Source organism: Choristoneura fumiferana, chromosome 29 (genome assembly GCF_025370935.1).
Source record: "Choristoneura fumiferana chromosome 29, NRCan_CFum_1, whole genome shotgun sequence".
In the NCBI taxonomy this organism is placed as follows: Eukaryota; Metazoa; Arthropoda; class Insecta; order Lepidoptera; family Tortricidae; genus Choristoneura; species Choristoneura fumiferana.
Genome location: NC_133500.1, coordinates 4,763,347 through 4,776,940, shown reverse-complemented (window position 1 = coordinate 4,776,940; position 13,594 = coordinate 4,763,347). Strand labels below are relative to the sequence as shown.

The following is a 13,594-nucleotide window of genomic DNA, read 5'->3' as shown; positions in this document are numbered from 1 at the left end:
TCTTTCAAAACGTATTTAATTTTTCATACAAAATTTTACGAGTCAGTTTTGTAACGCCCATACTGAGTGCATAAAAAAACGTCACAAAACTGTCATTTTTTTAAGGGCATTCTAACTATCGGAATCGATTGAGCTCTTGATTCTGAGCAGGAAAAACCATATCTTACACTTTTTATACTTTTTTATGAATAAAAATAAAAATAAAATCTTTTCCAAAATTGAAAAAAAGGAAGGGTGTACTATTTTGTGAAAATGCCCAATTGTACCTACTACCCTTGTACTATTACTTATTCTGTGCTACTACTTGAATGAATTTCTCTATCAAACAATAGAAAGAAAGAAAGAGAGATTTTATTTTGGTTCCATCAGTACCACCTTACAGTACCTAATAAGACTAAATCACTAAGGGGCTGTTTCACCATCCATTGATTAGTGTTAATTGACGGTTAAATGTGATGCCGTCTCTATTTGTTTTGTTCGAATAGACGGAGACGGCGTCACATTTAACCATCAGTAAACACTAATCAATGGATGGTGAAACAGCCCCTAAGGCTGTATTTCAACCAGTTGATCTCTGTACCCTTTTCGGTTACAAAATACGTCTCGATCGCGTTCGCGTTAAAATCTCAATTTGTATGGAAACACGAACATCGCAAACGTTCCGCTAGAGGCGCTGTTCGTGTTTCCATATAAATTGAGATTGTAACGCGAACGCGATCGAGACGTATTTTGTAACCGAAAACTTACACTAAGGGCACTGTACCCTTTTCGGTTACAAAATACGTCTCGATCGCGTTCGCGTTAAAATCTCAATTTGTATGGAAACACGAACATCGCAAACGTTCCGCTAGAGGCGCTGTTCGTGTTTCCATATAAATTGAGATTGTAACGCGAACGCGATCGAGACGTATTTTGTAACCGAAAACTTACACTAAGGGTACTGGTCACACACACAAACAGCTGAACGGAGCTTAAAAAACTAAGCTACATCACAGAATAAATAATAGTAGGTACAAGCAAATATACGTGGTCGTATTTTATACGGAATCTTCCAAGTTTAGGTATATTTTATACCTTAGATTGCTATTTACTCTTTAACTACTAATAATTCTTAAGCAAACTTAGCCGTTATAGTTTTCCTTGAAAGTTTGATATACTTACTACCATCCTGAATTTTTTCAAATTTTTCCCCCCACCGGTTTAGATTTTAGAGAGGGGGGAGACGCTCGAATTTCATGAATATTTGCACTTTAATGTTGAATATTTCGCAAACAGATCACTCAATCGAAAAATCGTCTAATCAAACCCCTAATGGTTTTAAAAGACCTATCCAACGATACCCCACACTATAGGGTTTGATGAGAAAAAAAATCATCCCCACTTTACGTCTAAGGGAGGTACCCTAAAAAAAAGTTTTTAGAATTTTTTATTGTACCATTTTGTGGGCATAGTTTACATATATATCCGTGCAAAATAACAGCTTTCTAGCATTGATAGTCCCTGAGCAAAGCCGCGGACGGACGGACAGACTGATAGACAGACAGACATGGCGAAACTATAAGGGTTCCGTTTTTGCCATTTTGGCTCCGGAACCCTAAAAACCGCATACAAATCGGTCCACCCGTTTAAGAGCTACGGTGCCACAGACAGACACATAGACAGACACGCACACAGACACACATAGCGGTCATGCTTATAACACCCCTCTTCTTGCGTCGGGGGTTAAAATAGTGAATGTCATTATGATTTTTGCTGTGAAAATTTTCCACAATGAGTTAAGATTTAGTTGATTCGATAGCACGCCTCCTTAAATGGCTGGCCTTTCCTAAAATTGCTTTGATTCCATTTAAAATCATGGCCATGGATAACATGGCTAGCATCTGAAGACAATATTAATACAAATAACACTTAGCCGACATCGCAAACGAGGTTAATGCGAGTCTTCCGCGAATATAAACGTTAGATTAAATAAATCGTGTGGATGTAAAGTAGTATTTCTGTGTTCATCTTTTATATAAAAGTACCTCAATTCGGTCTACAGTATAAATGGCGTCTCCGGCCATGGGGCTTTTAATTCAAGGGTTGATTCTATTCACATAACCAGCTACTTCTGTATTGTAACATTTTCAAATAACTTAAATTTAGATCATTTATTGGTCCTCAAAGTTTAGTCGTTAAATCAGTGTATCCGCCCGGATTGCTACCACCATCTTGCTCGCTAATCCTGCCATGAAGCAGCAGTGCAGACAGCCGGCGAAATTACTGGCACTTGAGGTATCCCATCTTAGGCCTCTAGGTTGGCAACGCATCTGCAATACCCCCCGGTGCAATACCATCAGTGCCCTTAGTGTAATTTTCGGTTACAAAATACGTCTCGATCGCGTTCTCGTTAAAATCTCAATTTATATGGAAACGCGAACAGCGCCTCTAGCGGAACGTTTGCGATGTTCGTGTTTCCATACAAAATTGAGATTTTAACGCGAACGCGATCGCGACGTATTTTGTAACCGAAAACTTACACTAAGGGCTCTGGAGACCCACTTGCTCGTTTGACATCCAGTCGAATAAAAAAATTAATAATAATCGGAGTGATGTCTCTTAGCTCTTAGATAAACATTTATCAATGTGCTGTCAATTTTGTATTGTATCGTATACATTGAAAATTACCTTTGGCTGACTTAGGTAATGTTCTAGGTAAGTCATTTTCTGAGTAGGTCATGTTCTACATTTAATTTGTATGAAAAAAGTTAAAAGAACAGTGATCATATTTAAAACTAATTTAGTAGGTATTATCTACCTAGTAATATTTTTTTTTATCTAAGCGTCGTCGGTGTCGACGATGTTGTATGTTTAATGTATTAACCTTAGCGGTTAGGAGAGATTTCAAGATGGATTAAGTAGTGTTTAGCAAAAAATCATTTTACGTTATTTTAATAAACCACAAAACGTATTATGTTTTAAACGGTTTTATTTGGCTTCATCACTACGTATATTATTTTGTTACCTAAAAATAAGCTACGGAGAAGTATTTGCGCCTCTTCTGGGATGTGCGAAAAGCTTTATTGTTGAATTTAAGAGTATAAAAAAATCTCATTCTGATAAATAACTTCAATAAATACGTTTTATTATATTAGATGAATTTAAACATCCTTACACCGAACAATACTGTTTATATCGTTGTGACATATTAAGGTACGTAATAAATGCGCGTGAGTCCGTACGTAACCGCGCAGCACTCGCGACTGATGGTTGCCGAGGTATGCTGAGAATTCGTGGCGCGTAGGTATAACTCGCGTTCCGGCCGTTTGTATGAAGACGGTGTACTGCTCCTTTATTCTACTGTGTAAATAGTATCCGAAACTAGAAATGCTTTTCTAGCCCCACAATAGATTGGAATCCAGCCGTTTTGTGGCCTAGGTGTTTTAATGGAGCTGGACGTCGGTCTTAATGGCGCTAGAGGCATCCTCCGAACGATTGTGGGCTTGATTACTGACCGTAGACAAATGTGCTGTTCGGCATTTGATCGCCTATATTAAATACCTCGGGTTAAGGCGCTACTGTAGTATTATGCTTTTATTTAACTTGACTTGTTGAAGTTGTTGACTGGATAGTTAAGTGGTTGGTGAATATGACTATGAAGTATGAGGTTCTGGGTTCGAAACCTTACAAGAAACAAAACAAGTTTAGGTATATCGAAAATACAAACTGAGACATGGATGCACAGAAAAACCAGAAAAGAGACCAGCGCTGGGAATCGAACCCAGGTCCTCAGCAATCCCAGTTTGTCACGTCTCAGTTTGTATTTTCGATATGGTTTCACGGGATACCCGTAAAAGTAACAAATTTGGAGTTGAAATAAAAAATACAAAAAGACTCCAAAAAAAACAATCATAATTTGATTGCTTAGTAGCGACATCTCTTGTCTGGGTGAGCGGTTGGTTCCGAAAGAGTGTGACGTCTCTCGATGAGAGCGGAACATAGATGTCGCTAGTGCTGCTGCATAAGTAGCGCAGTAGAAATAAGCAACCTGAGATATGAATGCATAGGAAAAAAATCGTGTCTAGATTCCTGTCCAGCGGTGGTATAGGGGTTATAGCACGCAGCACGGATTGCTGAGGACCTGGGTTCGATTCCCAGCGCTGGTCTCTTTTCTGGTTTTTCTGTGCATCCATGTCTCAGTTTGTATTTTCGATATGGTTTCACGGGATACCCGTAAAAGTAACAAATTTGGAGTTGAAATAAAAAATACAAAAAGACTCCAAAAAAACCAACCATAAGTTTAGGTATATTTTATACCTTAGGCTGCTTAGACTCTTAAACTACTAATACTTCTCAAGCAACCTTGGCCTTTGTAATTTTCCTTGTAAATTTAATATATAATTTAGTACTACCATCCTGAATTTATTCAAAATTTTCCACCCTACAGTTAAGATTTTAGAGGGGGGCGCTCAATTTTCATAAAAATTTGCAATTTAAAGTTGAATATTTCGCATACAGATCACTGAATCGAAAAATGGTCTTAGCAACCCCCAATGGTTTTAAAATACCTATCCAACGATACCCCACACTACAGGGTCAGTCAAGAAAAAGATAATGTAAAAAAACTTTACGTCTATGGGAGGTACCCTAAAAAATTTTTCCCTTTATTTTATTCTACCACTTTGTCGGCGTGACTGATATTCATGTCAAATTAAAGCTATCTCGTACTAACGGTCTCTGAGCCCTAAAAATAAGTCTAATAGACTAAAACTCTGTAAATAACTTAAAGCTCAGCAGTCGAAATTCAAAATTGTGGCTGGCTCCAAAATCCTAGCTTTCTAGGTTCTATAGGTCCTAATGATCGTTGAACTTTAAGCTACTTAACAGAGTTCTAGACTACTACATTTTAAGTATTTTAACAGGTAAAAGCCAGTTATCTAACATATGAAACTCACAGGCATAAGAGGTATTCCATCTTAGTGATTAGATCGACTTGAGATCTAGTAAGTTTATCTTGATTCACCAATTAAATCACCATTCTCTGAATACATCATCGCTCCAGCTACGTATACTCCTTAACAAAAGGCATTCCAGCAATTCTGCAGTTGGTCCAAGTTTGACTGTACCAGTTGAACTCCAAGCCTTTGAGCAGATGTGTAACTTACGTTCGATCTACTTTAAGCTAGTTGAAAGCGGTTTAAACTGGTTTCATAGTTTATTTTGTTACGTTCTGTGGCTAAAGGAGACGTCAAAATTGAATAGGTAAAGCGAGAATGTGAAATTGCTTTTGTTTTATCATACGCTGTTCTGTTGAGGTTGAAATTTACTACGGTGAAGGGAAACATCGCGAAGTAACTTGTGAAAAGGTTCAATGGTGTATGAAGTTCCCAAGTGGAAAAGCCTGAGAGGACCGGAGGAGGCCTGTGCCCAGCAGTGGGACGTATATAGTCTGGGATAATGGTGATTATGACTCTATTTTCTCATTTGTTTTAGCAGTGTATAGATAAGTGAAAAAAAGCCTCAATTGGAAGTCCTCGATTGAGGATGGCCTTAAATTCCTCCGGTACACGAACAAAGTTGCAGACAACAGTTTATAGGAAAGTAGCGACCCACACCGTACCTTCGCATTTTTCCACCTTTTTCCCCAAAACTACCCAGGGCAGAGCCAGGATATGTCGCTAGTTGAATTAATGTATATCCATACTAATATTATAAATGCGAAAATGTGTGTGTTTGTGTGTATGTTTGTCCGTCTTTCACGTCGAAACAGAGCGACGGATCGACGTGATTTTTGACATAGAGATAGTTTATGGGCCAGAGATTGACATATGCTACTTTTTATCCCGGGAAAATGCACAGTTCCCGAGGGAACAGCGCGCGATAACCGAATTCCACGCGGGCGAAGCCGCGGGCAAAAGCTAGTTATATCTATAAACCTCACTCTACTTATTGATGTACGGCGCATTGAAATCCGTTCAGTAGTTTAAAATCTTAGCGTACATACATACAGACAGACAGCGGGAAGCGACTTAGTTTTATACTATGTAAAGACAAACATACTTGGTAGGCTCGACTTCTTTCAAGTACTGCTCGTACGCGTGATGATTGTAGTGCTTAGGCCCCAGTAAGCTAGATGGCGTTGGTATATCAGCTGTCACCGATGACAGGATCAGGATGTAAAGCAATGGCGACATGGTCTGAAAAAAAAAACGAAGTTTAAGGTGGGTTTGCGAGGACAACGACTCCGGCGTCACGTCGCGTCCGTGACGCCAAGATAGAGCGATTTTTAAATTTGATAGTTAGATAAATATTTACTACCATCTCTCTCTGAAATGTTATAATGTACATCATATCACCATATCAGGTAATTAAAAGAAATTCACAAAAGGATCGTCGTATTATACAAGTATAATAATTGTATTGTGTAATAGTAAGTAATCGAAATAATAAGCCGTGGTGGCCTAGTGGTTTGACCTATCGCCTCTGAAGCAGAGTGTCGTGGGTTCAAACCCCGGCTCGCACCTCTGAGTTTTTCGAAATTTATGTGCGGAATTACATTGGAAATTTACCACGAGCTTTACGGTGAAGCTGCACAACCTGCGAAGCAATTCAATGGTGTGTGTGAAGTTCCCAATTCGCACTGGGCCCGCGTGGGACGTATATAGGCTGGGACGATGATAAAGTAATCGAAAAACAATTAAATGTCAACCAAATATAAAATTACAATGTGTAGTTAGAGTTAAATTTTTGGATTCGATTTGTAGCATGGCGGATGTAGACAATATCTAATTTTGCTATTTCTGTTTCTTTGGCTAGTTGAAGTATAATTTTGATTGTGTTGTGTTCACAAAATTCTATATTGCTCTCGTGTGTGTTGTCTCCATGTGGTTTCTGGAATTTTACTATCAAGTTGCAAACTACAATCACCGTACAACGTCCCTCTCAAAGAGAGTTTACCTTGACACTGGCGAAATTGTCCTATTAATTAGGACAGAAAAGCTATATCTTAAAAGAGAAGGAGTTGAATTAAATTTAATAAGAGCTACGATGCCACAGACAGACATACAGACACAGATAACGGTCAAACTTATAACACCCCTTTTTTGCGTCGGGGGTTAAAAAAATAATGATGATAAGTAGTAGTTAGAGTAAAAACATTTTTTTTTATTCGACTGGATGGCAAACGAGCAAGTGGGTCTCCTGATGGAAACAAAGTTAAAAACTTGAAAGTTAACAGATGCCAGCAATACTAATATTTCCTCTAACCATATTGTCAGCGTATTACAGATCGATTCACAGGAGCTGACACGAACGAATTGAACGAAAGTAATGTCGCTTAGACATTTTTGTAGGAAACTGACTGATACATGACATTTCATATTTGTGTGTGTATTCAAATAGGTAATAACAGCACTTTCATTCACTTATTCAATCCGTTCGTGCTAGTTCTTGTGAATCGACCTGTACACAGCGATACAGCGTTAATAGCATTATGACATTGACGCCGCGTCAAAACCGCTGCGTCAATGAAAAAGATTGATATCTATTGATTTTATACCTCATTCGAAAACTTAATTGAAATCTATTAACCTCAAACGTCAGCCCACGGCAATCTGAGGTTGCCCCATAATCCATTTTGTATCTTTTCACACGATAACTATACTTGACTATAATTATTCTGATTTATCGCGGAGATAGGTACAGTCTTGCGCAAGTATGCTGCGAACTGCCTCTGTAAGTTTTTGATACTGTTTCAGAATACATCAGAATGGTCTCTGCTTTGATCTTGATGAACCCTTATAGTTTCGTCAAGTCCGTCTGTCTGTCTGTCCGTCCGTATGTCACTGGCATTTTACTCGAAAACTACAAGATGTAAATCAATGAAATTTGGAGTACAGATGTCTTGTCAAAGCCGCTATTTAGTTTTGTAGTTAAATTACAAAAATAAATATTTATAGGGAGGGTACTCCATTCCATACACGTAACAGAAATTGAAAAAAAAAAAAAAATAACTCGCAGCAACGTGTGGCACATAGTTCGACAGCTCTTTTGAAAAGATAGTAAGGTTTCTCAAAAACTTTTTTGATTAAGTGAAGATTTCCGGAAATAATCGCTCCCAAAGTAGCAAAAATTGTGTCCCCCCCCTCTATCTTGTAAACCGTTGGTCCAAAAAATATGCAAAAAATATGGAAAGGTATCCAACGAAAATTGGTTTCAACATGATCGGATATACCGTTTTTGAGTTATTGCCGAAAAACAGCGCTTCTCAACAAAAGGACGTAAGTGCCGTTAAGATACACTCTTTTTCTGGTAACAAATTTTAAGACTGTAGTAAGTGTTTTAATTGTGTAATAACGCACATAATATTAGTTGTTTTTTTTCGTAATGGCTACGGAACCCTATCTTGGGCCTGTCCGACACGCTTTTGGCCGGTTATTAACCACTGTCTCAAAAATAGGGTCTTTAAGTTTTGATGCCAATGCCAGTCTTTCTGTCTGTGGCATCGTAGCTCTCAAACGGATGGACCGATTTCGATGCGGTTTTTTACATGAAAGCGAAATTCAATGAAGTCTTTAACTATATGTCTTATAAAAACGTAGTGATTAAAAATAGTAATTTTTGAGATGAATTTTTGCTTTATGTTAAACTAAAAATCAATCAAAATAAATGAATAAAACTAAAAAAATATAATTAAATAACAATCCATGAAAAATAAAGGTACCTAGCAATTGAACAATTGTTTCCACTGTTGCTATTCGAACTGTAAGTGAAAAGCAGTGTGTAAAACTCGAGCGTTAAACCCATTTTCCCCTCAACGTGTCTATCCACCTCGCCGTACCGGCTCAGGCCTATATGAACGCTCGGGTAAAATGGTTCGTTTTATCACTTGTTGTACAATCTACTATTGAAATCTCGGAGGGTTTTCAACTTATTCAAAGTTTAAGTTTCTAAGTTATCTTCTCAGCCTTTATGCTTTACATAGACCTTCCGTCTGGACTCAGAGTAGATTAGGAACTTAACAGTCACCATTAAACTGCTTTTCACGATGTTGTGTTCATAATTTCGCAAATAATTCAAAAATTCAGAAGTGCTTTTGCTTTGTTAATTAATTAGGTAAGTTTGTGTTAGCCCCTGACGCCATAGGTCAATCCATAGGCTAACCATGTATTACCATATTAAAACCACTTCGTAGTTTTTATAATTTTGCATTCCACCGTTCAAAATGCCAGCACTATTTTCGCATGCGACCTTTCCTTGCACTATGTTTTGCCCGCGGTGTCTCGTATGATTATATCTTCTAATATGACCGGTAGATGACCTTATATTAAATCCCTTGGGCACATAACCTGGTATTTTAAGATAAGGTTAAAGTGTCATATTATCTACAAAGTGAATTTAATATTCCTGTAGCTGTTGCACGCGCCTCAATTTACGAGAATTCATTTATTATCGCTATGAATGAAAAAATAAAATGAAATGATCTTTTTCTTTTGGTCTACTTCATATATTTTATAAATGGTTGTGAATTGGAGCTAGCGAACCGTAAATCCACTTTAATGTTACCTTTACTTAGACAGGATTGTAATTCAAGAAATATTCAACTTTAACATGCAAACTTTTGTTAATGTCAAGGAGAGTCCCTCTCCTCGAAAAGCTAGTGTTGTTTTTGAAAATTTTAAGAAATGATGGGAGTTAATACTTATATCAAATTAAAAAAGGAAAACTATTACATCTAGTCTTCCTGAGAGATTAGTTTTACCCCTGTTTCATCATCATTTACTATATTTATTTGACGGATAATGTGATGCCGTCGCTGTTTGTTTTGTTCGAAAAGACGGAGACGCGATCACATTTATCCGTCAAATAAAAAAAAGATTTTGATAACAACGTTGCGAGGCTGAAAAGACGCCAAGTGTTATAAAAGGAGGATACGGCCTTGGCCTTATTCCCATGCATGTCATGAACCACCCTCATCTAATCCGATTAAAGTCTTTCGACTGATTGCGAATACAAGAAAAGGAAAAAAAACAATGGGTGGTGAAACAGCCCCTAAGTCGCTTCCCGCCGTCTGTCTGTATGTATGTACGCTAAGATCTTTAAAACTACTGAGCGGATTTTAATTCGCTTTTCATTAATAAATAGAGTGATTTAAGAGGAAGGTTTATAGACGTAATTTATATAGCTAGCAAAGCAGCCCGGCTCTGCCGTCAAATAAAATTAATCAATGGTGGGCGAAGCAGCTCCTTAGTTGGAAAATTAGATACAAAATAAATAATCCTTACGTAAATTATTACTATTTTATTACGGATATTACTTTTTTGTAACGACTACGGAACCCTATTCTGGACGTGTCCGAGACGCTCTTGACCGGTTTTTTTCCATTCACTAGACCAATCAAGACCATAGTTAAGTAAGATAGTCATCATATATAAGCTATCAGCTTGTAGCTTATCCTAGCAATCTCAAAGTTGTGGGTAGCTCTAAGTTCTATCTTGTAACTTCAACATGGCGGTAAAACAATGCAAACTTTGAAGCTTATAAAACCTTATTTGAAGCGGAAAGCTTGTTTAGTGTCTGGGTGAAATGAACGCATACAGTATACAGGTCTATGACCTCGGGGCTTTAAATTCAAGGTTCGATTCTATTCACAGAACTAAGCTAAGTAAGTACTTTTGTTTTATAACATTTTCAAAAAACTTAAATTTAGATCATTTATTGATCCTCAAAATTGAACACGGCGGCGTTCTCGCTGTTTCTCGGTACGGGGGCCTTTAAATATTTTTAGATATTTATTTGACATCTTTTATATGATCAATGTGCGGTCAATTTAGTATTGTATCGCATACATTAAAAATTACATTTAATTTGTATGACATGAAGGAAATTAACAGTGGTCATATTTTGAAAAAGTTGCAGAACAAAAGTAGCTCAGTTACGCGAGTAGAATCGAGCCCTGGATTTAAAACCCGTAGTCAAAGACTCCCTGTATAGTAGTATTTTGGTTGTTAATTAATGATTATCATCAGAACTTAAAGAAAGTTAGAGGCTGGTTTGGTACTCGTAGAAGCTGGATGCGTCGAGCCGAGTGCCCAGCAGTGGACTGTTGAGGCAGTGGCTGATGATGATAATGATGATGGTGATGATGATGACCAGAATTTGGAATAAGAGGAATCAGAGTGCACTTAAAAATTATGATTTTTAATATAAGCTTTTTTTGCTGACTGTACTTTTTGTTGGCTGTACTTGTATTGTCACCCAAACTACATTTGCATACCCAATTTCAAGTCGATAACATTAACCGTTGAAGAGTTCCGTCCTGTGGAGACAATCCTGGGCGGACTACCAGGATGTCACTATCAGATTATTGTATTGTCACCAGAATTTACCGAATTTATCGAATTTAAAGCCAATCGGACTATTGGAAGTGGGTCAAATTTAACTTTCAAGATTTGGCCCAAATAATAAATGAACAGGGCAAGTTAAATAAAAGCTTGTAATAAAAAAAAACAGCGTGACCAGAGTCCTACTTTGCAAGTAAAATGTACGCTATAAGATCATTTTATATTGGTTAAGGGAGTTTGTTGTTCCAGCGCCAGGCAAAGTAAATAAATACATATTATGTACAAAATAGGTATATATTTCAGCTGTCTATCTGTCATGACATACGGACACGGATAAAATTAATAAAATGGTATTCATCATCATCATCATCATCATCATCCCAGCCTATAAACGACCAACTGCTGGGCACAGACCTCCTCTCTGAACAAGAGGGCTTGGGCCATAGTTCCCACGCGGGCCCAGTGCGAAAATGATATTGAAAATGGTATTGCTAAAATTGGATGTAGTTATGCAAACAGGAACCAACCCACATCTCCCCCCAAAATTGAAATAAGTATGCAACAAGTAACTAAAATACACTCTATCGAGCATTTTATTATCTTGTTACATAATTATCTAAACTTTGGGGGGAGGTGTGGGTTGTTCCTTTGCATAACTAAGTCCAATTGTATTGGGACAAAGTAATGCTTACTCACATTGCACATATTTTATACAGCGTTTCATATACGAGTACTTACGTGCAAACATTTTGTAGGTTACAATGCACGCATGTGTGTGCGTCTCTGTTACAAATGCTTTTTCAACTGCAAAATAGCCAATAGTATTTTTTATCGGTAATTTGCCGCCATTTTACAGGTTCAGGTATTAAAAAATTCCATGTTTTCAAAATAAAGCTACATTGTCAACCAAACAATACTCAAATCAATACCCAATTGCAAAAAAAAGCCATAGTGTACCCAATAAAATATTCTTGATTGCATCCATTGTCTTATGTGAACGCGGCCATCTTGCATTGTTTTGTGGGAAAATGGCGGCTGACGTGTGACCTGTTTCGCGCGCTTTTTAAAGTTTTATAACCTAATACCGTGTGATGATTATAGGTTATGTTTTTGAACCACCATTCGGCGTAAGTTGTTACGCGATTTTATTTAAGTATTTGTTGTTAGTCAAAAAAGACTTGTAAGAACGATTTTTTTTTACAAAAACTTTTTTTATTGTGATTTTTAATTAAATTGGTTTGTTTATGTAAGTTTGGTGACTGTGCAAGAACTTACAGTGTAATTCTGGTGCTCAGCCAGTCAAGATCTTCTCGCGGACGGAACTCTTCAAAATTTATAGCATCGACATGAACTTGGTACGGATATGTAAATGGTTGTATTGAGTTTACAACAAAGTTGAACCACTTGGAAGGTAATGCAAGTAGTACAATTAGCAAAAAAACTTGTTTTAACAAATTCATTGAATCAGGCGTTAGGTTGTTTTTAAAAATTAAGTAAAAAATGTTATTACCTATCGAAAATACAAACTGAAACATAGATGCACAGAAAAACCAGAAAAGAGACCAGCGCTGGGAATCGAACCCAAGTCCTCAGCATCCGTGCTGCGTGCTATCCGCTACACCACCACTGGGCAGGAGTACAGACACTAAATTTTCCTGTGCACCCATGTCTCAGCTTGTTTGTCTCTTATTTAGTCACTTAATCTTTTTTTCGATATGGATTTTACGGGAAGACCGTACACTTTACTTTTACCTAACAAAATTTGGAGTTGAAATAAAAAATACAAAAAATACTCCAAAAAAAAACAATCTCAATTTGTTATTACCTAGTTATGAGGATAAAACTGTGTAAGTAACGAACCATATACTATGATTTGTTAACATTAATTCTGTGGGAAATAACTAAATACTACTTAGTAGAATTTAAACATAATGATAACGATTGCATCATGGTTTTTAAACGTGAGAAAATCTGCACGCCATTGTAGAAAGAAGTTTGACTTCCAAGATAGTAATTGTAGGGTACATGTATGTTCCCTTCCTGACATCGTTCACTACAACTTCGTGTGTGGTTAAATTTATCAAAGTTCAAAATAAAATTCAATTTAAACCATCCAATCAATCAAAATCAAATTCTGTCCAAGAGTGATGGTCTTAGTTTGTATTATAGATTAAAGTTGATTGTTTTATTTTTTTGTTATAAAAAAAAAATGAAAATATTCTATTTAATTATTATGAGAGTATGTCTTAGTCATGCCTTATCAATAGAGAGAA

The 13,594-nt window shown here is 37.0% G+C and overlaps 1 protein-coding gene across 1 annotated transcript in view; it reads right to left on the bottom strand.

The window, feature by feature from the left end:
• The window catches only part of LOC141444139 (uncharacterized), a gene marked incomplete in the record, with an annotated part of 41,476 nt that overhangs the window by 7,589 nt on the left and 20,293 nt on the right, over positions 1 to 13,594 (bottom strand). Inside the window, 1 exon segment of the mRNA XM_074109578.1 lies at positions 6,040 to 6,176. Within this exon segment, the coding sequence (XP_073965679.1) occupies positions 6,040 to 6,173 (134 nt within the window).